The following is a 24,820-nucleotide window of genomic DNA, read 5'->3' on the forward strand; positions in this document are numbered from 1 at the left end:
CATTACAAATGCTTCAAACACATCCAGCTAAATAAAGTGCCTCTGTTTGAACCTCCATCGTGCAGTGAGTTAATGTTAGATAAGGCACTGGTCCACTGGTCCAGCAGGCTGCTGCATGCACAGGTCTGTCCCTCAGTGCAGCTCTGAATTACCCAAAGAACCACAAAAACCACATTCTGGGCTGCAGGTGTGTTGAAGGGGGTGGGGTGAGGCTGGAGAGTGTGTTGGGGGCTGGAGAGTGTGTTGAGGGGTGGGGCTGGAGAGTGTGTTGAGGGGTGGGGCTGGAGAGTGTGTTGAGGGGTGGGGCTGGAGAGCGTGTTGAGGGGTGGGGCTGGAGAGCGTGTTGGGGGGGTTCTCGGGGGGATTCTTGAGTGCCCTGTTCAAGTTCACTATATATGTGCAGCCTAAGAGATGTCAGGTTTGTAACTTCAGAATTCTAGCCAAAGCCACATGCAGATGCTGCTAACGGTGCTGCTATCCATCACCATGTCAAGCCTCCAAAGCTCATTTCTGCTGTACTGAACAACAGGACTCCACTCTCATCTGGCCCTGCAATGCACTACAATTACCATGATTACAGTTACCACTGGCATGGTGATATTGATCCATTATTAGCATCATCATGGTGATCCTGATCCATTATTAACATCATCATGGTGGTATTTATCCATTAATAGCATAATTAACATCAGCATGGTAGTACTGATTCATTAGTAGCATTATTAATTCCAGGAATAACACAAGGTGTTATTGATCCATTATTATGTATGGAGCTTCCATGCCCTAAAGGTCCAATCAATAACCTCAGAAGAGGTCAGACGAAGTACTGAAGAGGTCAGAGGTGACAGTAGTATCAATAGTGGTTGCTATCAAGCTATGGCTATAGTGTCAACCTATGGTTTGACTGAAATATTCTAAGCAGTCTGGTTTTCTTTTGATTTAAACAACAGGGTTCTTTAGAATTAGAGAACAGGGTTCTTTTAATTTAGAGAACAGGGTTCTTTAGATTTAGAGAAGAGAGTATTCTGTAAAACAAACTCCTACCCGGGTTGAGGAGATCCAACCAATCAGAAGCATTTGCCATCATGACTATTCACTATGCAAACAGTAAGTAAATTGGTTATGGAAATATTACAGCTTTCTTGACCAAAACACATGCAGACAAATTCTCACAAAACATACGCATGATTTCGTGATGATTACATGAAAAAAACAAACATGAAGCATCAGATGAAACATCAGAGGAAACATCACTCCATGTGACAGCATGACAAAATCAGCAGCACATTTTATTGGCGTGATGTTATCTTAATTTAAAAACGCTTTTGCAAAATCTTAGTTATGTAAAAAAAAACCTGTAACAATGCTGCATCAACAATCCGAAAAGACATCAAACATCACACAAACGTCAGTGCATCTGCGTTTCACCAATGTAAGCAAGAAGCCTTGCTTGTTTAGTTTAACTTTTGAAAAACACGCCGCTGAAGATACGCTTTCTTCCGGGGCTGGAACACACGTTAGTAGCACGCTGTGTCGCACAGTGGCGGCACATATCTCCAATACACAAGGCGAGACTAAACAAAGCTCTCAGCAGAGAACGCCAATTACGGTCCAGGCCTGGGAGTAGGCGCTGTAACACCCGGACCTGCCTTCCAGCAACCGCTCACAAGTGCGCCGGGCTGTGTCGGCTGAAACGAAAGGCAGCCTGTGTTTCTCAACCTAGTAAAGCGGGGGGATCCAGCGTGCTGCTCGTGCGCGAGGTTCGTCGCGCCACGCCTTGCAGCCCGGGTAGAGCAGCACGCGCAGCTTCCTTGTCGCGAGAGCGCAGCCAGCTAGCGAGAGAGCTAGCCAAGCATAGCGGGACTCACCGATGTGGTTGTCCTCGATGTGAACGATGAGTTCGGCCAGAGATTCGAAGTGCAGCCCGCAGCCTCCGAACCGGCATGCATTGGAAAAAAAAGACGCAGCGGCAACACCCGTCATGATGTCGTACGTGGGTAAACGGGTTGAGACAGGAGCCGTGCGGGCCGGGGGAGCGCGAGGTGCCGGCGGCTCGTAGCAAAAGCAGCGGCAGAGTTAGCAGCTGGAGCAATGGGCGACGGGCTACCGGGAGAGGGGGATGGGAGGCGGCGGACCGTGACGGAGGAGGAGCGAGCGGCTACACGGGCAGACCGTCCACCTGCGCAGCGCGAGCGGTCGGCACGCTCGTGCGGGTTTCCTCTGCTCAGGAAATTCGCGCCTGTGTTCCTGCCTTAAAAGTAACGGAGTGAGAACATATTTCTCCCGTCCAAGAAACATTACCAGAAAAAACATATTTAGGTCTGAGGAAAATATAGACGAAAAACGTTCAATTGAGGTGTAGAAATAGACACACAGTCTTAAATAAAACACTTCAAAAAGAATTATGCTAAAAAAGCAAAAAGTGTGTGGCTTGTCCAGAACAGAGAAGGAACATTCACTGGTTTTGTGTTTGACCATGTGATAAAGTAGCTTTTTATCTGCATAGCGAACAGGTCTGATACCGCTAACATTTGCCAAAAGCTAACAGCATATATGTAATTAGACCGTTTAATATATATATATATATTATATATATTAATATATATATACAAAAATTGTACTGTTATATATACAGTACAATTTTTGTGTTACAGCAAAGACCACCAGGTAAGGAGATGTTCACAGGTCATACACCCAGAAGAGGTGATGTCTAGTCACCCTAACGTTAATCCTATCCATACATCCGGACTAGTCAGGTCCCATTTTAGAGTGGAGGGCTGAGACTGACAGACTAACAAACTTGCAGGTCTAACAGAATATCAAGTCTTAACAGGTGTAGCTGTTTGATGTGTACCCATGTTCCCAGACACAGAGGAATGTCCAAGACTGTGTACCCACCACTGACTGTTAACAATCCATTAAACTAATGATGATAAAGGTCTTCTAGAAGCATCCACAAGAGAAAGGCAGCAGTATCTAGAGTTACTTACACAGAGAGACAGATTGTACCATTCAACTATACATACTTAAAGTAGCAGTTGAATACATGTACAAACTCTCTCACTTACACACACACACACACACACACACACACACACACACACACACACACACAGCAATATAGGCCTACAGTACAGCAGTGTCTATCACATTTTGGACTGTTTGTGTAATCAGATGCAGATGCAAAGCTAAATGCAAGAGCTAGATGCAAATTGTTAGCATCACTGACCATCTAATTCTCTCTCTCTCTCTCTCTCTCTCTCTCACACACACACACACACACACACATTCAACTGTGTAATTTAAATGTTGAAATGCTATGTCAGTGATGTATAAATGTAGTTCTGATCCCAGTCTTCTTCTCACTCTCCCTCAATTCTGTGTATGTACAGAAGAATTTGAATGCTTCTCTTTGTCCAGGTGAAGTCCACAGGAGATGTTACACATTCCCAGTGAACACTCTGGAGGGTCGTTTGTGTAGTTAGTAGTTTGTGATTCATGCTCACAACCATGGGAGGAGACCAAGACCAGAGTTTGATATGACATAATCACAACTTCCTGTTTTGGGGGGTTGCTGTGGAAACAACTTGTAGCACATTAAAGCAGAACAGTGAGTCACCATTTCCCATGTCTTCACCTTCTCTCTCTCTCTCTCTCTCTCTCTCTCTCTCTCTCTCTCTCTCTCTCTCTCTCTGGCTCACTCCCTCTCTCCTTCCTCTGAATGTCTGGAACAGGACACAGAAGGGTTGCGTTGTTCTGAATCACCAGGGTCTTGACTGAAACAAACCTATCACACTCCCCCACGCTAAGCTCCCTACGTTCAGAGCACCTGGTCAGCCGCTGAGAGCGTGGTCAAGGACGTGGTCAGGGGCGTTGCCAGGCTATAGCAGAAGCTTAGTTATATCAAACGTTCACAGCTGCTGGAGATCAAAGACATCCAGACAAGTATATAAGCGTTAAATATTATGTTTGATTGCTAAATTGCTATATTAATATTGGTACTTTTTATTAATAAAATAAGTATTATTTAAGAATGCACAGTATATCCTGTTTATCACAGTTTCAGTGACCATATAAATAAAATATTGGGATTATTACATAAATAACTATTTAAAATCAAATTTCTTTTAAATGTTATCTGAACCGTATCATATTACCGTTGCGTCAGTATAGTCTGCAGTTGGCTACAGAATGCCAAAGTCTTGCGTCATACCGCAATGTGGTTTTACATTATTTATTTACTTTTAGGCGGCAGTGATCCCGTTAGTTAATCGTTAGTGCATACTGTCCCGTCGCGAAACTGTAGGTGGGTTCGTAGTGTAGACCGCGTGCATGTGACATGTATAGTGTGACATGTATTACTTTGTTGTATTCAGTAATGTAATATGAGTCATTTTCTTACTGTATGAATCGGGTACAGACCCGTTACCAAGTCGCAACGGAACGAACAAAACCAACTCTTTAAGGTTGGAAGTGACACGCTTGTGCATATCCAGTTCAGAAGACTTCGAAACAAAACCAGCAAAAGCGCAATTCGGTAATCGGGACTGTCCCGCGCACGCTTGCAGACTGGTGCTGGCGCAGCGCGTCATTACGACACGCCTCCCTCCCGCCCCGTCTCCCCCTGCGCCAATGATTGGACCCTCTGCTCGCGCCGGCCTCTCGGTAGGCGGGCGCGTACGATCTCAAACCCCCACCTCCTATAAAAAAACGAACCGCAATGATTTAGAAGTTCAGGAATCCCACGCGACGTCACCGAGAGGTGATGTAATGCGTCTGTAAATAGGTCATATTGTAATCGCGCTTCAGTTCAGCGTGCTTCGTCCGTGCGTGAGGAGCGTCGCTGGTGTCTGCGCGTCTTTAGGTAAGTTAGACGTTCTGTATTACCATCGAGTCTCTGATTATGTCATTTATGAAATTCTTCCAAAATACAAGCAGAAAGTATAATGTGTATCCAGTTAGTTATGAAACTAGATGTCACTGGAAATGCCGGCTGATAAACAGTTTTGAGTTTCTGTTTGGAAGGGGTGTGATAACATTAAACAGGCGTAGACTGAGGTCATGTGTTGAAGCAACAATATCTGAATATTTTGGACCAGAGGATGTGGTTGAGCGAAAGTGTGTAAGATATTTAGTGGACAGGTGGGCTGTCAGGTAGTTTGACAGTCTATCAAGAGCGCCTATCTGGACAGGTGAAGTCGCACTTTTTGTGTTCGCCTCTTTATTATTTTTGAAAGAGAGAGAGTGAGATTGTACCGGATCATCATCTTTGATGGAGCTGAATTAAATTGTTCACTTCAACGGACTATAAAGACCATATTTTATCGGAAGAATCTGAATCTGAAGTTCATTAAGGGAACGTGTTTCATACAACTTAAAACTCAGGTTCTTGCGCTGTGGGCATGAGGTGCCGGTTAATTAGAGTGAGGGGGATGAAGAGTGACTGAGGGTTTGAACATGTCACCATGACGTCATTGTGCGGGCTGCGGGGTTTGATTTTGTCCCATAAACACTGATAACAGGCGCCTGAATATTCGATACACAAAAATATCACTTTGGAAATTTCTCGTTCTGAGTTGATTTACTACCTACATTTAGCTAAAACAATATTTTTTCAGTGTTCGCTTGTATCCAGCTGGATGAGTTGCTACAGCCACGCGTGGGTTTTTGTTGTTGGTTATAAATTATCTTTTTAGATGATCTTAATGATATCATGAGAGAGAGAGGGGGGGGGGCGAAGAATCAGACTGCTGTGTTCTTGAAAAATCAGACTGCCGTGTTCTTGCTGCAGTGATGATTTAAACAGGTGAAACTTAAGCCAATGATACGCAGATGTCTGAAGAACGAGAAGGCTTTCTATTAGATAAATATAGATCTATTAGATGATTTGCTAATTTATAACATGCTTTCTAATATACACAACGTTCACTTTCTAATAATATACATAATAACACACTTTCTTATACATAAGACACACTTACCCAAAATACTTTCTAATAATACATATTCAAAAACGTATTTAAAAGTAGTAGTTATTAAAAGTAGTTAATACAAAAGGTACTTTTACAGTTCACTGCAGTTCTGCATTGTAGCTACGCTTACCTCCCACAGGAGAGTGGCACACATTCCAGCTGTACCACATCCGTCTCCATCACTCTGGGTTCTACCACTTACTAAAACCCTGCACACACACACACACACACACACACACACACACACACACACACACACACACACACACACACACACACACACACACACACTTGGAACAAGGGCTTTACTATCAAGGATTATGGAGCTAGGGGTAGAGGTTTCGTCTTTAAAAATCTTGCTGTAGAATAATGATGCTGATTGGAGGATCAGTGCCTACCTAACTTGCAGTGGAAACATTGAGTGTGTGCCATGGGCTGGTGTGTAGTGTCCTTTAGTAGTGTGTGTGCTCATTACAACACTGGCTTACCCTAAAATAGGTAAATGGCATCATGATCATCACCAGTCTGTTGCACAAACACTCAAACTACAGCAAGACAGTACAGTCAGACAAGAGATCAAACACACAACCAATAGTAACACAGTACAGTCGAACATGCAAACACAAACCTACATTTACTCAATACAACCAGACAAGTAGAAGAACATTCTTCTGATGTGTGTGTGTGTGTGTCTGTGTATGTGTATGTGTGATTGTGTGTGTATGTTTGTGTGTGTGATTGTGTGTATGTTTGTTTGCATGCATGTGTCTGTGTGTGCATGCATGCATGCGTGTGTGTGTGTGTGTGTGTGTGTGTGTGTGTGTGTGTGTGTGTGTGTGTGTGTGTGTGCATGTGTCTGTGTGTGTAAGGTTTTCCGGTCATAGTGATGAATGTAGACCAGACTGGGCTGTATATGTGCTCTGCACCAGGATGTGCACAGGTGAGTGACACCTGCATTTCTGTGGTCACTGCTGGATGTATCTACAGTTACCATAGGTTACAGCTGCATATATGGACACATTGGCTAACATTCTATACCTGTATAACATCCATCAGTTTTCCCTGTGTGTATTCTCTAACCCTGATTTAGACAGAAGTCACAGTACCTCTCTTAAAAAGCCTCTGTGCCTGATTTTCTGCAGCGTTTCCAGAGGGAAGATCATCTGATCATCCACAGACACAAACATGAGATGATCCTTAAGATCCCTTCAATCAAGTGTGACAGCACACTCTCAGGTAAAACTCTTAACATCCAAACAGGCACATAGACACAAACCAGAAGATCACACAGATAAAACCAGCAGATCACACAGACAATACCAGCAGATCACACAGACAAAACCAGCAGATCACACAGGATGGTACTGTGGGAGGGTTCAGATCTGATGCAGGACTCAGTGGTATCATGCAGGTATTCAAGCAAACCAATAAAACACCTGCAACATGCCACTGACTCATTAACATATTAAGCAATAAGATTACTCACCTGGTTGAGACACATAGTGTTAAACATTCTGATATTTTTTGACTGATGATTTTTACAGTATTACAATAATATTGTCCTTCCACAGTTCTACATCAAGCCCTTTCTACCATGCATATCTGAGCTTGTGTGTGTGTGTGTGCGTGCGTGTGTGGGCATATGTATGTCTGAGCTTGTGTGTGTGTGTATATATATGTATATCTGAGCTTGTGTGTGTGTGTGTGTGTGTGTGTGTGTGTGTGTGTGTGTGTGTGTGTGTGTGTGTGTGTGTGTGTTTATGTATGTCTGAGTTTGTGGGTGTGTATGTCTGAGCATGTGAGTGTGTGGATGTGAGTGTTTGTGTGTGTAGAGGCATGGTAATTAAATTATATTCCACATCTTTTTAAAATATGAACTCAAACAATGTCTGTTACCCTGGTCTGACATATGTAAACATCAACTGGGGGCCTGTAAGCTGTCACTACAGTGACAGGAACATTTACATAAAAAACAAAAGGAAGGGTTCCCTTCCGACCTCTTGACCCCTGCCACTGACAGTCCACAGAAGGCAGGTCCGTTTAGTCTAGCCCCGAATTAGCAAAACAACAAAGCTACAATCCGTCTGATCCGAGCAGGGGCTTTGTCGAGGACACCAGGGTGTCAATTTTTCAAATTTTTCAAATATTTTATAACTTGCATAACTATTTCCTCCAGCCATGCACATGCAGCATATTAACTTACATTAATGTATATTAGTTTGCATTAACACACATAAACGTACATAACAGACTCATAAGTCTGTGTTGGGTGCTCTGTGTAGATCAGACTCCAACACCAACACGGTTCCTGCGGAACTGTGAGGAGGTGGGTCTCTTCAGCGAGCTGGAACTCGACCAGACCACAGAAGAAGAGGAAGAAGACAGCAAGCAGGTGAGAAGCCTGTGTTCACAGGAGAACAGCAGAGTCAGCACAAGGGGCAGATTACACCTCACAAGGGGGAGAACGCCACGCCGGGGCAGATTACACCTCACAAGGGGGAGAACGCCACCCTGGGGCAGATTACACCTCACAGGGGGAGAAAGCCACGCCAGGGCAGATACCACCTCACAAGGGGAGAATGCCACACTGGGGCAGATTACACCTCACAAGGGGAGAACACCATACCAAGAAAAGATTCCAAGAAAAGCCCCTCTGTGTTAAAAACCATATGTGATACAAACATTCAATAAAACATTTGAATTCAGCATTAACGTCTCTACATGGTTCACCTAATTCAGTTTGTGAAAAAACTAGATTTTTTGCATAATGTCACTGAGAGAGTTATTTGTGTAGGTACTTACCCATCATGCTGTGCTCCTAAGCACCTCACATGATTGGTTGACAGGACAGGAAGTTGGCTGGGCTTCCAAACATGTCCTATTTCTGAAATTCTGTTTATGTTTTGAATATGTTTGCAGCAGCCACCACTGGTGTTCATCTTGAGTTCTGTAATGTGTCACAAGCCTCTGCTCCTGAGTAATCCACACATTACAGCAGGCTGGTTTTTAAGAGGACGTCCAGCATTAGCTGATGTAATTGGTAACATATATAAATATCTAAAATATCATAATAACAATACAGTATAATGATTATATAGGCTGTTCTGAATGTTGTGCTTGTATGTGGGCACGCGTGCATATATGTGTGTGCACAGGATCAGATTCAACTGCATTTCTAACCAATATCTTATCTTCTTATCTGCAAACAGTAGTCAGACAAATGAAATGTGTGAAATGCACACACACACACACACACACACACACACACACACACACACACACACACACACACACACACACACACACACACACACACACACACACACACACACACACACACAGGAACATTTCCAGAGAATGCAGAAAGTACCCAGGGACAGATATATAGATAGGTCAAACAGGAATTCACTCCATATGCACAAATAGATTTTATATGCACACATTTCAGGAAACCCCATTTTATTCAGGTGAAAGATACTTTTAATGCTAATTTTCACTTCTGTAATCACACATAAGCCCAGTTTTGCTTTTGGGGAACTGTGATGTGTTCAAATTTAATTGATTCCAAGTGTGTATTTTGAAATATGCACTCACTACAGAGCTGTTTAATAAACTAAAAACTCAGAAACTGACAGTATACAAATGTCAGTGTTTCTAGTTTGCCTAAGACCAGAATGTTGTATTCACTGGAATCCCCTTTTCAAATGTCATCATGTAGTTGTATGACAGTCTTGTTTTGGAGAGGAAGTGATATATCCTGACCAATCACAAACCTCTGCCCTGCTGACCAATCACAAACCTCTGCCGTGCTGACCAATCACAAACCTCTGCCCAGCTGACCAATCACAGACCTCTGCCCTGCTCTATGCAGTCTGTTCACATTAAATGGCTCTAATCTATGAATATGCAGATGGTTTATTAAAGCATTGGGGAATCAGAGATTATTCAGAGAGACAAAAATCTGTCACATTATTCTTTAATGTGCCATATTTATCAATTGTATTTATGAAATAATACTATAAGTGGTGGTGGTTCTCCTGCAGCAGCTGTGGTAGGAGCTCCGGTCATAAGCTTCACAGTGAAGCCAAACACACTAATGATGGAGGCAGAGCTCTCACACTCTGCTGTTTGACACACCGCAGATTTATAAATCCTCAACAAAGATACAGGGGTACTGTATACTGATACTGACAAAGGAAAAAAGTAAAAATGTAAAGAGAAACAGGAGAGCTTCATTAAAATATTTTTAATCTTCTTCACAGAACTGTGCACTGCAGGGGTTATTAGCACCAAGCAAGCCTCATCAGTGCCAGCTTCATCAACACCCTCCCCATCCCCAACAGGCCCCTCCCCTTCCCCAACATGCCCCTCCCCTCCCCAAACAGGGCCCTCCCCTTCCCCAACAGCCCCCTCCACCTTCCCGAGCCCCCCAGCCACGCCCAGGCCCCTCCCAGTTGTCTCTGGCACACCTCCATGAGCATGCCCTTCTCACAGAGTCTCCTCCATGCTCAGTGGACCTGCACAGCTGCAACACGGCCACCGCACAGTGAGTAGAGTCCGAGTAGAGCACAAACATGTCTGTGTTTCTGTCTTCTCAATCTCTCTGTGCCTCTCTGACTGACCCCAGGTCAGCACCCAGCTGCCTTCACAGACAGCAGAGCTTCCCAGAAGCCTGTGCTGTACAAGGGACGTGTGCCATGCACGTAAGTGTGATCACACGCACTCTCACACACACACTCACACTCAGACACTCACACACACACACACACACACACACACACACACATGACGGACACGTGTAGTCATGACGGATGACAGTCTGTTCCCAACTCCCTCAGACACCAAAGGTCATGCCAGGCCAGACACACCCTGTGGCTCCTACTGGCAACCAGAACTCCATGGGTCACATGATCATGGATCACATGATGTCATCACAGGAGCACAGGCGGGCGGGGCTTCCACTGACACACCTGCCAGCACCGTCTCTTCATTCATACCAGCATCACTGCCATGGCCAAACAGAGCAAAGACACACTCTTCATCATCAAAGCCAAGACCAGCCACCGCAGAGCTGTGCTCATCCTCCTCCTCATGTACACCTGCACCATGGCCCCTCCCACCCAACTGTCACTCACCTGACACATCAGTCAGCACCTGCCCAGGTAGCAGTTCCTGTAGAAGCATGTTGATGCAATATATATATATATATATATATATATATATATAAGCGGTTGGTTTTTGTGTAAGCTTTAAGTAAAATGTTTTGCAGGTGTCTCCAGTTGCCAGCAGCCCCCCTCACACACACAGCCCCCCACAGGTGAGTGCAGTGAAGCGGAGGCACACGGCAGTCGAGGACCCAGACGAACGCAGGCGCAAGTTTCTGGAAAGGAACCGAGCAGCTGCTTCACGCTGCAGACAGAAGAGGAAGATCTGGGTGACATCACTGGAGAGGAAGGCTGAGGAGCTCACACACACAAACCTGCAGTTACAGGTAGAGAAACACACACACACACCTGCAGTTACATGTAGAGAAATACACACACGCACACACCTGCAGTTACACATAGAGAAACACACACACACACACACCTGCAGTTACACGTAGAGAAACACGCACATGCACACACACACACACACACACACACACACACACACACACCTGCAGTTACACGTAGAGAAACACAAACACACACACACACCTGCAGTTATACGTAGAGAAACACACACACGCACACACACACCTGCAGTTACAGGTAGAGAAACACACATGCGCACACACACACACACACACACACACACACACACACACACCTGCAGTTACACATAGAGAAACACACACACATGCACACACATACACACAACACATACACATACACACACACACACACACACACACCTGCAGTTACACAGTTACAGGTAGAGAAACACGCACACACACACACACACACACACACACACACACACACACACACACACACACACACACACACACACACACACACACACACACACACACACCTGCAGTTACAGGTAAGGAAACACACACACACACACACCTGCAGTTACAGGTAGAGAAACACACACACACATACACACACACCTGCAGTTACAGGTAGAGAAACACACACACACACACACCTGCAGTTACAGGTAGATAAACATACACACACACACACCTGCAGTTACAAGTAGAGAAACATACACGCGCACACACACACACACACACACACACACACACACACACACACACACACACACACACACACACACACACACACCTGCAGTTACAGGTAGAGAAACATACACACACACACACACACACACACCCCTGCAGTTACAGGTAGAGAAACATACGCACACACACACACACACACACACCTGCAGTTACAGGTAGAGAAACACACACGCACACACACACACACACCTGCAGTTACACATAGAGAAACACACACACACACACCTGCAGTTACACTTAAAGAAACACACACACACACACCTGCAGTTACACTTAAAGAAACACACACACGCACACACACACACACACACACACACACACACACACCTGCAGTTACACGTAGAGAAACACACATACACACAACACACACCTGCAGTTACAAGTAGAGAAACACACACACGCACACAGACAAACACACGCACACACGCAAACACATACACACAACACACGCAAACACATACACACAACACACACACACACACACACACCTGCAGTTACAGGTAGAGAAACACACACACACACACACCTGCAGTTACAGGTAGAGAAACACACACACACACACACACCTGCAGTTACAGGTAGAGAAACATACACACACACACACACACACACACACACACACACACACACACACACACACACACACACACACACACACACACACACACACACCTGCAGTTACAAGTAGAGAAACATACACGCGAACACACACACACACACACACACACACACACACCTGCATTTACAGGTAGAGAAACACACACACACACACACACCTGCAGTTACAGGTAGAGAAACATACGCACACACACACACACACACACACACACACACACACACACACACACACCTGCAGTTACAGGTAGAGAAACATACGCACACAACACACACACACACACACACCTGCAGTTACAAGTAGAGAAACATACACGCGAACACACACACACACACACACACACACACACACACACACACACACACACCTGCACTTACAGGTAGAGAAACACACACACACACACACACACACCTGCAGTTACAGGTAGAGAAGCATACACACGCACACACACACACACACACCTGCAGTTACACGTAGAGAAACACACATACACACAACACACACCTGCAGTTACAAGTAGAGAAACACACACACGCACACAGACAAACACACGCACACACGCAAACACATACACACAACACACGCAAACACATACACACAACACACACACACACACACACCTGCAGTTACAGGTAGAGAAACACACACACACACACACACCTGCAGTTACAGGTAGAGAAACACACACACACACACCTGCAGTTACAGGTAGAGAAACATACACACACACACACACACACACACACACACACACACACACACACACCTGCAGTTACAAGTAGAGAAACATACACGCGAACACACACACACACACACACACACACACACACACACCTGCATTTACAGGTAGAGAAACACACACACACACACACACCTGCAGTTACAGGTAGAGAAACATACGCACACACACACACACACACACACACACACACACCTGCAGTTACAGGTAGAGAAACATACGCACACAACACACACACACACACACACCTGCAGTTACAAGTAGAGAAACATACACGCGAACACACACACACACACACACACACACCTGCACTTACAGGTAGAGAAACACACACACACACACACACACACACACACCTGCAGTTACAGGTAGAGAAGCATACACACGCACACACACACACACACACCTGCAGTTACAGGTAGAGAAACACACACACACACACACACACACCTGCAGTTACAGGTAGAGAAACATACACGCACACACACACACACACACACACACACACACACCTGCACTTACAGGTAGAGAAACACACACACACACACACACACACACACACCTGCAGTTACAGGTAGAGAAGCATACACACGCACACACACACACACACACCTGCAGTTACAGGTAGAGAAACACACACACACACACACACACACACCTGCAGTTACAGGTAGAGAAACACAAGTTAAAGTTTGGTAATGTTTATTTGTTTTTAGAATGAAGTAACTTTGCTGAGGTCAGAGGTCACTCAACTGAAGCAGATTCTGAAAGCACATGAGGACTGTCCTGTCACCACGAGACAGAGAGTGTCACAGGGTGCGTAACACACACGTTATATATACAGTATATATATGCTGATGTGAACAGTCTTATTTTTGAGGATTCTTTTTAGGATTCACCAACTTTGCTTTGGTTATTCCAAAATTCTAATAAACCTTAAGTATTCAGAGAGGTGTACTGTTGTCCTGCACTGTTCAGAGAGGTGTAATGTTGTCCTGCACTGTTCAGAAAGGTGTACTGATGTCCTGCACTGTTCAGAAAGGTGTACTGTTGTCCTGCACTGTTCAGAGAGGTGCACTGTTGTCCTGCACTGTTCAGAGAGGTGTACTGATGTCCTGCACTGTTCAGAGAGGTGTACTGATGTCCTGCACTGTTCAGAAAGGTGTAATGTTGTCCTGCACTGTTCAGAGAGGTGTAATGTTGTCCTGCACTGTTCAGAGAGGTGTACTGATGTCCTGCACTGTTCAGAAAGGTGTAATGTTGTCCTGCACTGTTCAGAGAGGTGTACTGATGTCCTGCACTGTTCAGAAAGGTGTAATGTTGTCCTGCACTGTTCAGAAAGGTGTAATGTTGTCCTGCACTGTTCAGAGAGGTGTACTGATGTCCTGCACTGTTCAGAGAGGTGCACTGTTGTCCTGCACTGTTCAGAGAGGTGTACTGATGTCCTGCACTGTTCAGAGAGGTGTACTGATGTCCTGCACTGTTCAGAAAGGTGTAATGTTGTCCTGCACTGTTCAGAGAGGTGTAATGTTGTCCTGCACTGTTCAGAGAGGTGTACTGATGTCCTGCACTGTTCAGAAAGGTGTAATGTTGTCCTGCACTGTTCAGAGAGGTGTAATGTTGTCCTGCACTGTTCAGAGAGGTGTACTGATGTCCTGCACTGTTCAGAAAGGTGTAATGTTGTCCTGCACTGTTCAGAAAGGTGTAATGTTGTCCTGCACTGTTCAGAGAGGTGTACTGATGTCCTGCACTGTTCAGAGAGGTGTACTGTTGTCCTGCACTGTTCAGAAAGGTGTACTGTTGTCCTGCACTGTTCAGAGAGGTGTACTGATGTCCTGCACTGTTCAGAAAGGTGTGCTGATGCCCTGCACTGTTCAGAGAGGTGTGCTGATGCCCTGCACTGTTCAGAGAGGTGTAATGTTGTCCTGCACTGTTCAGAGAGGTGTAATGTTGTTCTGCACTGTTCAGAAAGGTGTACTGATGTCCTGCACTGTTCAGAAAGGTGTGCTGATGCCCTGCACTGTTCAGAAAGGTGTGCTGATGCCCTGCACTGTTCAGAGAGGTGTAATGTTGTCCTGCACTGTTCAGATAGGTGTACTGATGTCCTGCACTGTTCAGAAAGGTGTACTGTTGTCCTGCACTGTTCAGAAAGGTGTAATGTTGTCCTGCACTGTTCAGAGAGGTGTAATGTTGTCCTGCACTGTTCAGAGAGGTGTACTGTTGTCCTGCACTGTTCAGAGAGGTGTACTGATGTCCTGCACTGTTCAGAGAGGTGTACTGATGTCCTGCACTGTTCAGAAAGGTGTAATGTTGTCCTGCACTGTTCAGAGAGGTGTAATGTTGTCCTGCACTGTTCAGAGAGGTGTACTGATGTCCTGCACTGTTCAGAAAGGTGTAATGTTGTCCTGCACTGTTCAGAAAGGTGTAATGTTGTCCTGCACTGTTCAGAGAGGTGTAATGGTTTCCCTCACTATAAATCTCCTATTTAAGAACTGCTCACATGTGCTCAATTGGGTTCAGGTCTGATGAGGAAGGTGGCCATATCACAAGTTTTTCACCTTTAACGCCTTTAAAGCAGTAGGCTTGGGAGTTTATTTTGATCTTCCACCCGAAAAGGTCCAACTAGCTCTAGTTAATTTCTATATACCTTGAGTGACTGGTCATGGCTTACAAAGTCATACCATTTACATACACAGATGAGATAATTGTTAGTACCAGTAAAGCCTGTCTAAGCACATAAATTCTGCACTCCTAGGGAAAACATGTCTTCTGTCTGGAACATGTCTTCTGTCTGAAACATGTCCTCTGTCTGAAACATGTCCTCTGTCTCAAACATGTTCTCTGTCTGGAACATGTCTTCTGTCTGGAACATGTCTTCTGTCTGGAACATGCTCCTGTCTGAAACATGTCTTCTGTCTGGAACATGTCCTCTGTCTGGAACATGTCTCCTGTCTGGAACATGTCTCCTGTCTGGAACATGTCTTCTGTCTGGAACATGTCTTCTGTCTGGAACATGTCTTCTGTCTGAAACATGCTCCTGTCTGGAACATGTCTTCTGTCTGAAACATGTCCTCTGTCTCGAACATGTTCTCTGTCTCGAACATGTCTTCTGTCTGGAACATGTCTTCTGTCTGAAACATGCTCCTGTCTGGAACATGTCTTCTGTCTGAAACATGTCCTCTGTCTCGAACATGTTCTCTGTCTCGAACATGTCTTCTGTCTGGAACATGTCTTCTGTCTGGAACATGTCTTCTGTCTGAAACAGGCTCCTGTCTGAAACATGTCTTCTGTCTGGAACATGTCTTCTGTCTGGAACATGTCTTCTGTCTGGAACATGTCTTCTGTCTGAAACATGTCTTCTGTCTGAAACATGCTCCTGTCTGGAACATGTCTTCTGTCTGGAACATGTCTTCTGTCTGAAACATGCTCCTGTCTGAAACATGTCCTCTATCTCGAACATGTTCTCTGTCTCGAACATGTCTTCTGTCTGAAACATGTCTTCTGTCTGGAACATGTCTTCTGTCTGAAACATGCTCCTGTCTGGAACATGCTCCTGTCTGAAACATGTCTTCTGTCTGAAACATGTCTTCTGTCTGAAACATGTCTTCTGTCTGGAACATGTCCTCTGTCTGGAACATGTCTCCTGTCTGGAACATGTCTTCTGTCTGGAACATGTCTTCTGTCTGGAACATGCTCCTGTCTGAAACATGTCTTCTGTCTGGAACAGGCTCCTGTCTGGAACATGTCTTCTGTCTGGAACATGTCTTCTGTCTGAAACATGCTCCTGTCTGGAACATGTCTTCTGTCTGGAACATGTCTTCTGTCTGGAACATGCTCCTGTCTGAAACATGTCTTCTGTCTGGAATATGTCTTCTGTCTGGAATATGTCTTCTGTCTGAAACATGCTCCTGTCTGGAACATGTCTTCTGTCTGGAACATGTCTTCTGTCTGAAACATGCTCCTGTCTGGAACATGTCTTCTGTCTGAAACATGCTCCTGTCTGAAACATGTCTTCTGTCTGAAACATGTCCTCTGTCTCAAACATGTTCTCTGTCTCAAACATGTTCTCTGTCTCAAACATGTCCTCTGTCTGGAACATGCTCCTGTCTGGAACATGTCTCCTGTCTGGAACATGTCTTCTGTCTGGAACATGCTCCTGTCTGGAACATGCTCCTGTCTGGAACATGTCTTCTGTCTGGAACATGCTCCTGTCTGGAACATGTCTTCTGTTTGGAACATGTCTTCTGTCTGAAACATGCTCCTGTCTGGAAAATGTCTTCTGTCTGAAACATGCTCCTGTCTGGAACATGTCTTCTGTCTGGAACATGTCTCCATTCCCGTCTTCTTCCTCCTCTGTCTAGTCCCTTGACCTCAAGCTTCCTCATTCGTTCATACGCTATGTTTAAAAATACTGTCTTATATCAGAAACAAGCAATTTGGCATTTTCATGCTCTACCTTTTTACTCTTGACAGATATTTGCCTGTTGGGATTCTCTCTATTCTGCAGAGAGCAAGATCTACCTTACAGCTAGATAGTTGTCTGCTAGTTCAGTTAATCTAACATTTAGCATTTAGTAACACTTAGAATACATGTTTTAGAATACGTGTTTTAGATAAGGTCCTGTCATTTACTGTATATTTTCTCAGAATGTATGGTGTACACTACCAGTCAAGTTTGAACACACCAGACTAAATGCATGCTCTTGATTATGGATTATGCTTAACTTTGTTTAGAAGACAAATATAATTTGGGAAAGGTGGTAAATATGAATTCAATGTCAACACATTCATTCACACACACACATACACGCTCACACACACTACATAATAACTTGAAGATTTTTTTTTATAATAATAAAAAATAAACAGAGTAGGTTCAAATATTTGACTGATAGTGTGTGTGTGGTGTGTGAGTGTGTCTGTCTGTAGTGTTATGTGTGTGTATGTAGTGTGTGTGTGCGGTGTGTGTATGTAATGTGTGTGTGGTGAGTGTGTGTATGTGTCTGTGTGTGTGGTGTGTTTACGCAGTGTGGTGTGTGTGTATGTAGTGTGTGTGTAGTGTGTGTGTGTATGTAGTGTGGGTGCCTCTCCAACTGATCTTACTTTCTCTGCTTTAATCTGCAGTGGGCAGTCCTGGAAGCTCCTCCTCAACACATATCATCCAACACAACAGCCTATCAGCATCCAGCAATCGTTCCAGCACACGCCTCCCCACGCCCTCACACTGTACCAGCTGAGGGGCGACCAGTCAACACCTCAGCAGTGCCCACCTGGTCCTCCCCTTTACTCTACCCTAACCATTTACCTTATCCTACCCTAACCATTTACCCTACTCTAACCATTTACCCTACCTTAACCATAATACTTCACCTTAACCCTAAGTCCTTACCAGGCAATTGGAAAGCTATCAAGTACCTTATCAGCAGCAGCACCTGGTTCACTGAAACACTCTGACAGCCTGGATCAGAGTCGCTGGACACGCCTCCTCTTCCTTGGCTCCGCCCTGGTCCCTGCACCACCAACCCCGTGTCCGCAGGAGCGTTTAATGTCTTGAATAACAGACACTGGTGTGCTTATCACTCCACTTCACACACGCTGAACAGCAGAACGAGAACATGTCTATGACTACATCCACGTATGAGTGATGCTGTGTGTAGTGTGTATGGTGCTGTGTGTAGTGTGTATGGTGCTGTGTGTAGTGTGTATGATGCTGTGTGTATGATGCAGTGTAGTGTGTATGGTGCTGTATGTAGTGTGTATGATGCTGTGTGTATGATGCTGTGTGTAGTGTGTAGGATGCTGTGTGTAGTGTGTATGATGCTGTGTGTATGATGCTGTGTGTAGTGTGTATGATGCTGTGTGTATGGAGCTGTGAGCTGCGTGTATCACTGCATCACTAGCAATTGCGTGCTGACTGGAAATGATATCACAAGTACCTTTACATGAAACTATCAGGTATCACACACACACACACACACACACACACACACACACACACACACACACACACACACACACACACACACACACAAATGCACATACATGTGGTAACATACTGACCCAGCCTGTTTTCATCTTAACAGTATGTGTGGTGCATTTTATATGAGATTATTCAAAAAACATAAAATATCATATACAACTACAATTTATTATCTATCAATATTTTTCCATATGAACACATCACCGGTACCAGTATTACAAATACATGCTGATGAATACATAGAAATAACTTATTACTTCCTGACAGTGCACATGTCAGATGTGATATAATAACATGAATCAGTTCCCTTTAGTTCATAACAGCATGTTTAATGTTTGACCTTTTACACAGCTTCAGAAATGTGGGGTGTAACTTTACCTACGAGTAGCAGGTTCAGATGTTTTCCATGTACAGTTTTTGAAAAGATAATCCAAATTTCTTTATTTTTGTACCAAACTAACAGATTCTATTGCAATTTCTAATTAAAAGAACTTGGTCTACATCTGTGTGTGTCACAAGGCTGCTGCAGTCGATGGAAGTTTCACTACATTATTATTGAACTTGAAGTTGGAATTTATGGTTCAATTTATTAAAAACATATTTTTATAATTTAGTTTACTACAATGCATGATCTAACTTTGATTTGTCTTCAAATACTTTTAATGTTTGAATATAGTACAGAAGATTTAAGGGGATTGCTCGTACAAGAATGTCTGACAGCGTCTGCCCCCTAATGGACACTATTCGAATTTACATTCCAGTGAGCTATCTGTGGGCGTAGTACTGTATGAGCAATCATTACAAATCGCAGAAGTTAGGAATTGAGTATTGAATAATTGGATGCAGAAACTAGTTTTTGAATGCATTAGGTCTATAATGTTTTAATGGAAATAATTTCACCTAACACACACTTATACACATCACAGATCTCCCCATTTATTTTATGAATTGTGTATGTGATAAATGCCAGACAGTACTCAGTGAAAAAGCAGTATCAGTTTTCCTGAAATGCAGTCAAAGTAACTGTAACTCAACAAGAGATTCACATTTGGCAAATTCTATGTCCAAGTTGAAATATATTTTATATCAAGAATATTACTACATGAAACACAACTGTCAGAAGTAAATAAACAATAAAAAGTAAAACAATTCTGCCAACCAGCAGCTGATACTGTCAGGAAAAAATTAACTTACACGTGCATAAATGTACGCATCTGCACAAATGTACATCTGCATATGTGTACATCTGCATAAATGTATGCATTTGCATATATGCACAGATCTGCATATATGTACATATGCCTAAATGTACGAATCTGCATAAATGTATGGATCTGAATAAATGTACACATCTGCATATATGCACAGATCTGCATATATGCACGTATGCATAAATCTACAGATCTGCATAGACATACAAAAGTATACACACACATCTACATAAACATGCAGATGTTTTTCTACAAGGATGAGACTACCACTGGAGAAGAGACAGAGACAACCACAGAGGCGCACGCACACACACACACACACACACACATTCAAACATATCACACACACATTCAAACATATTATCACACACACACACACACACACATATATTTAAACATTCACACAAACACACTACACGTACTACGCACTACACAAATATATGGTACACATTTTGCCCTGCTATGCATGTAAGTGAAAAACACATATTCAGTCTGAGAACGATGGTGTCATAACATCATTATCTCGACGGGTAAGACAGCTGTCAAAGAATCGGTCTCCTGGGAACTGGATGAGGTCGCCTTCCTCAGCCAATGGCCGACCACTCTGGTATCCGCTAAACTCTGAGGAGACGCAGGTTGTTGCCATGGTGGAGCGGAAAGGTCTACGGGTGGAGTACATGTGACGAATGGGAACATGTCCAGACTTCCTACTTTGGAGTCTCTTCCTCAGTAGCCGGCCCAGCCAGACTCCACCCACCAGCATGACGAGCAGAGCATTGGCTGCCAACACAGCCACGGTGATGTGCTGTAGTTTAGCTCCACCCACCGGTGACAACGCCATCGTAACAAACCCTACGCAGTGATCTCGTGGAGCGACCTGACACAAAGCCCCGCCCACCACACTCTCAACACAGGCGATGTAGGTGGAGTCAGGCCGGAGCTCCTGTAGAGTCACGGCCCTTGTCTCGCCGTCCGTGTAGACGTAGCGCGGGAAGCGTACGGGATGACCAAAGCGGTCGAACAGGACGCGGAAGAGAAGTGTCTGGCGCACCTGTGTGCTGTAGGGTGTGGCAGACCAGCAGACTCTGACCTCACTGTGAGTCACACCGTTCACACTCACATTCATGATGTGGTCGCGGTTGAACTGACAGGCATCCGTCTCCGTCACTGACCTCACTCCCTGCTGCTCCAACTGGTGCCCCAGAGCTCCGGGCCGGGCCGATGCCAAGTTCTCATCTCCGTACCAAGCCATGCTTTCCCCAACAGTATCGTCTCTTAGTGTGGGGGCAGCTTTGGTTGTCAATGCTCCAACTGGGGCCAGAAGGGGGGTTCTGTTCCTAGCCTGTGCAGAATCGCTCTGGGCTGCACGGAGTGTTGTCCTCCTCCTGTCTGGGGGGGGTCTGTCCTCTCCAGCTGCGTCTCCCCCCCTCACAGCTCCACGGTGCTCCTCCTCATTTCCTCGCCTCGGTTTGTTCTGCTTTGTAACTAGGGACTGCACCAGGCCCGCTCCCCTACTCTCCAGTGGTTCTGTCTGGTAATCTGATCCACAGAATCCACTGTGGTTCCCTCCAGGTTGCAGCTGGGTGTCGTTTACATGGCCCAAATTCTTTCCCTCTAACGCTGGGGGGTGATGACATCGCACAACCCCCACCAACAGTTTTCCCTGAGCACGCGCCACTGCCATCCAGCTCTTCAGCGCCCCCATACGACAGTCGCACGTCCAGTTATTGCCGCTTAGATCCAAACTGAAAAGAGCTCCGTTTGAAGCGAAGATCCCACCGGACAGGCTCGTGAGTTGATTGTTCTTCAGCTTTAACACTTTCAGATGCGCGAGATGACCGAACGCCGCAGCATCAACGCGCGAGATCTGGTTGTCGCTGAGGTCGAGGTGTTCGAGGCGCTCGAGCGGGTCCAGTACACCGGCTGGAATCTCCGTCAGCTCGTTACCGTCAATCATGAGCTCTTTCAGGCGCGAGAGCCCTTTGAGCGCGCCGCTGTCAATTCGGGAAATTTTGTTGTCACTTAGCGACAGTTTTGTGAGCTTCTTCAAGTTCTGAAACACGTAGTTCCCAACGTGGGTTATTTGGTTCCCTGAGACCAGTAACGTCACTAATGAAGTAAGCTGGGAAAACGTGAAAATATCGCGCAGCTCCGTTTGCTTGTTATTAGACAGGTTTAAAAACTGTAATTTTGTAAGACGTGAAAAAGCATTTCGATGAATATACTGAAGCTGGTTGGATTCCATATGTAGAAACATCAGATTGGGTATATGTTTAAAAACGGACTCCTTCAACAATTTAATAGCATTGCTGTCAAGTCTTAGTTTAACGATGCTCCCAAGACTACCAAACGACTCGGGCGTTAATTCTTTAATGTCGTTGTTGTTGCTGTAGAGGATCTGAAGCTTTGTTAAAGGCTGGAAAGTCTCCGGCTTCATCGCAGAAATCAAGTTATTGCCCAGATACAGTTCCTCGAGCTTGTAAAGTTTTTCAAATGCTTTTGGGTGTATGTTCCGTATTCTGTTAAACTGAAGATTGAGTCTCATGAGGCTGTTATAACGCTTGAGGTCCAACGCACTGATGTTACGGATGAAGTTTCCCGCGAGGCCCAGAACCCGCACATCCCCCGCGCTCAAACCCGGTGCTTGTGGCACCGCGCGCAGCCCGCGATTTGCACAGAGGACATGTTGCGCGAGCTGGCAGTCGCATCGCTCGGGACAATTTGCGCCCACAGATCGCAAGGATAGGAATATAAGAGCTCGAGCGCACCAGAGCATACGTTTAAAGAACATACTTTTCGCCATTCCCATGAAACAATAACAACCCGCTGCAACCTTTCACACATTACACAGTCCAGTCTCTTCGGTTTTCATTTCAGATACTAAAAAAATAACAATTCGAATATATCCATTGTGCAGTCGCAGCGGAATACAGAATATCAGTGTTCAGTCATTTTGCAGAAAGTCCTGCTTCATGGTGAAGTCAGTCAGACAAAGACATACCTTCGCACAACCATTGTGCGCTAAAGCGGCTTCGAGCGAGGAAACGCTCTCCTCCTTCAGGATCTCTCATTCCACAAGTGGTCATCTGGTGCAGATTACACACACACACACACACACACACACACACACACACACACAATCTCTGAGTTCAGACATGGATCACTCCGCCCCTTTCTCCCCTCGTCAACCAGATGTGGACAGCAGTCTACTAACAACACGCACGCACGCACGCACACACGCACGCACACACACACACACGCACGCATGCATCACTACATTATGAGGAAAGCAGACTTCCCACGAGGGTCCCTTGAGGACTCAGCTCTGGAATCATAATGCTTGTTTGAACAGAGGCAAACAGCAGAAAAGAGGAGTGAAGGAGATCTCAGAAGAGTGAAGGGAAACCCAGAGGAGTGAAGGAGAACCCAGAGGAATGAAAGAGAACCCAGAGGAGTGAAGGAGATCTCAGAGGAGGCCCTGATCTCAGGGCCAGTGCCCACTCATGGGTACAGCAACTCTCAACTGTGTGGTGGCACATAATCAAACACGCTGCACATTCAGCAGAATGTGCAGGAACCAGAAGAGCTCAGCTCAGTTTCTACCATTACCCCCTTATTAGCACCAACTCCATTAGCAACAGATGGCACTGCTGCTCAACTGAAGATGCCTAAAAGAAAATGTCCAGATGTTTCATATCTCCATCAAGGTCATGAAGGAGTTCAAATGAACAGCTCTAATGAACAGGTCAAAGGAACAACTCTAACCAACAGCTCTAATGAACTGCTCTAACGGCTTTAAAACTAACAGTTCTACAATAGTTATAACAGTTCTAACCAACGATTCAAACAGCTCTAACTAACAGCTGTAACCAACATCTTGAACCAAGAGCTTGCACACGCACACGCACACACACACACACACACACACACACACACACACACACACACACATTTAGTATTTCCTCTTTACAAGCATATTTCCCAGTGTGTCTAGTGAGGAGGGCCATGTTAGCGTCAGTAAGGTCAGTAAGGTCATTTCCTGTCTAGCACTCATATGAACAAATCTG

General features: G+C 44.9%; 3 protein-coding genes across 10 annotated transcripts in view; 1 reads left to right on the forward strand and 2 right to left on the reverse strand.

Moving 5' to 3' along the window:
* Positions 1–2,219, reverse strand: part of jazf1a (JAZF zinc finger 1a) — a 24,732-nt gene extending 22,513 nt beyond the window's left edge. The window contains exon 1 of one of the 2 annotated variants that reach the window (XM_077009443.1): positions 1,869–2,219. In XM_077009443.1, coding sequence (XP_076865558.1) covers positions 1,869–1,949 — 81 coding nt within the window. In that variant the 5' untranslated portion in view covers positions 1,950–2,219. The remainder of the gene's footprint in view (positions 1–1,868) is intronic. The other variant, XM_077009444.1, reaches the window with a different exon arrangement.
* Positions 2,220–4,576: 2,357 nt separating this feature from the next.
* creb5a (cAMP responsive element binding protein 5a) lies at positions 4,577–20,044 on the forward strand. 7 transcript variants are annotated; one of them, XM_077009449.1, is made up of 11 exons: positions 4,577–4,864; positions 6,842–6,912; positions 7,115–7,208; positions 8,255–8,364; positions 8,892–9,005; positions 10,235–10,518; positions 10,600–10,675; positions 10,910–11,137; positions 11,242–11,463; positions 14,279–14,378; positions 18,687–20,044. In XM_077009449.1, exons 2-11 carry the CDS (start codon positions 6,859–6,861, stop codon positions 18,797–18,799), a joined length of 1,395 nt encoding a protein of 464 aa, XP_076865564.1. In that variant the 5' UTR covers positions 4,577–4,864; positions 6,842–6,858; the 3' UTR covers positions 18,800–20,044. The 7 variants fall into 7 exon arrangements, with proteins under 7 accessions (XP_076865564.1, XP_076865562.1, XP_076865561.1 ...); XM_077009447.1 differs by having other exon boundaries at positions 4,586–4,864; positions 6,857–6,912; positions 10,811–11,137; XM_077009446.1 differs by having other exon boundaries at positions 4,587–4,864; positions 10,811–11,137.
* A 154-nt stretch (positions 20,045–20,198) lies between these two features.
* Positions 20,199–23,834, reverse strand: tril (TLR4 interactor with leucine-rich repeats). The gene has a single exon (XM_077009445.1). It carries the CDS (start codon positions 23,560–23,562, stop codon positions 21,241–21,243), a length of 2,322 nt encoding a protein of 773 aa, XP_076865560.1. The 5' UTR covers positions 23,563–23,834; the 3' UTR covers positions 20,199–21,240.
* Positions 23,835–24,820: the final 986 nt, after the last annotated feature.

This window comes from Brachyhypopomus gauderio, chromosome 6, assembly GCF_052324685.1.
Source record: "Brachyhypopomus gauderio isolate BG-103 chromosome 6, BGAUD_0.2, whole genome shotgun sequence".
Lineage (NCBI taxonomy): Eukaryota > Metazoa > Chordata > Actinopteri > Gymnotiformes > Hypopomidae > Brachyhypopomus > Brachyhypopomus gauderio.

Coding starts and splice junctions, on each gene's coding strand:
- tril (XM_077009445.1), bottom strand. CDS start 23,562: ATGGGAATGGCGAAAAGTATGTTCTTTAAACGTATGCTCTGGTGCGCT.
- creb5a (XM_077009447.1), top strand. CDS start 6,859: ATGAATGTAGACCAGACTGGGCTGTATATGTGCTCTGCACCAGGATGT. Junction 8,365..8,891: donor AGGAAGAAGACAGCAAGCAG/GTGAGAAGCCTG, acceptor ATATGTTTGCAG/CAGCCACCACTGGTGTTCAT. Junction 10,519..10,599: donor TGCAACACGGCCACCGCACA/GTGAGTAGAGTC, acceptor GACTGACCCCAG/GTCAGCACCCAGCTGCCTTC.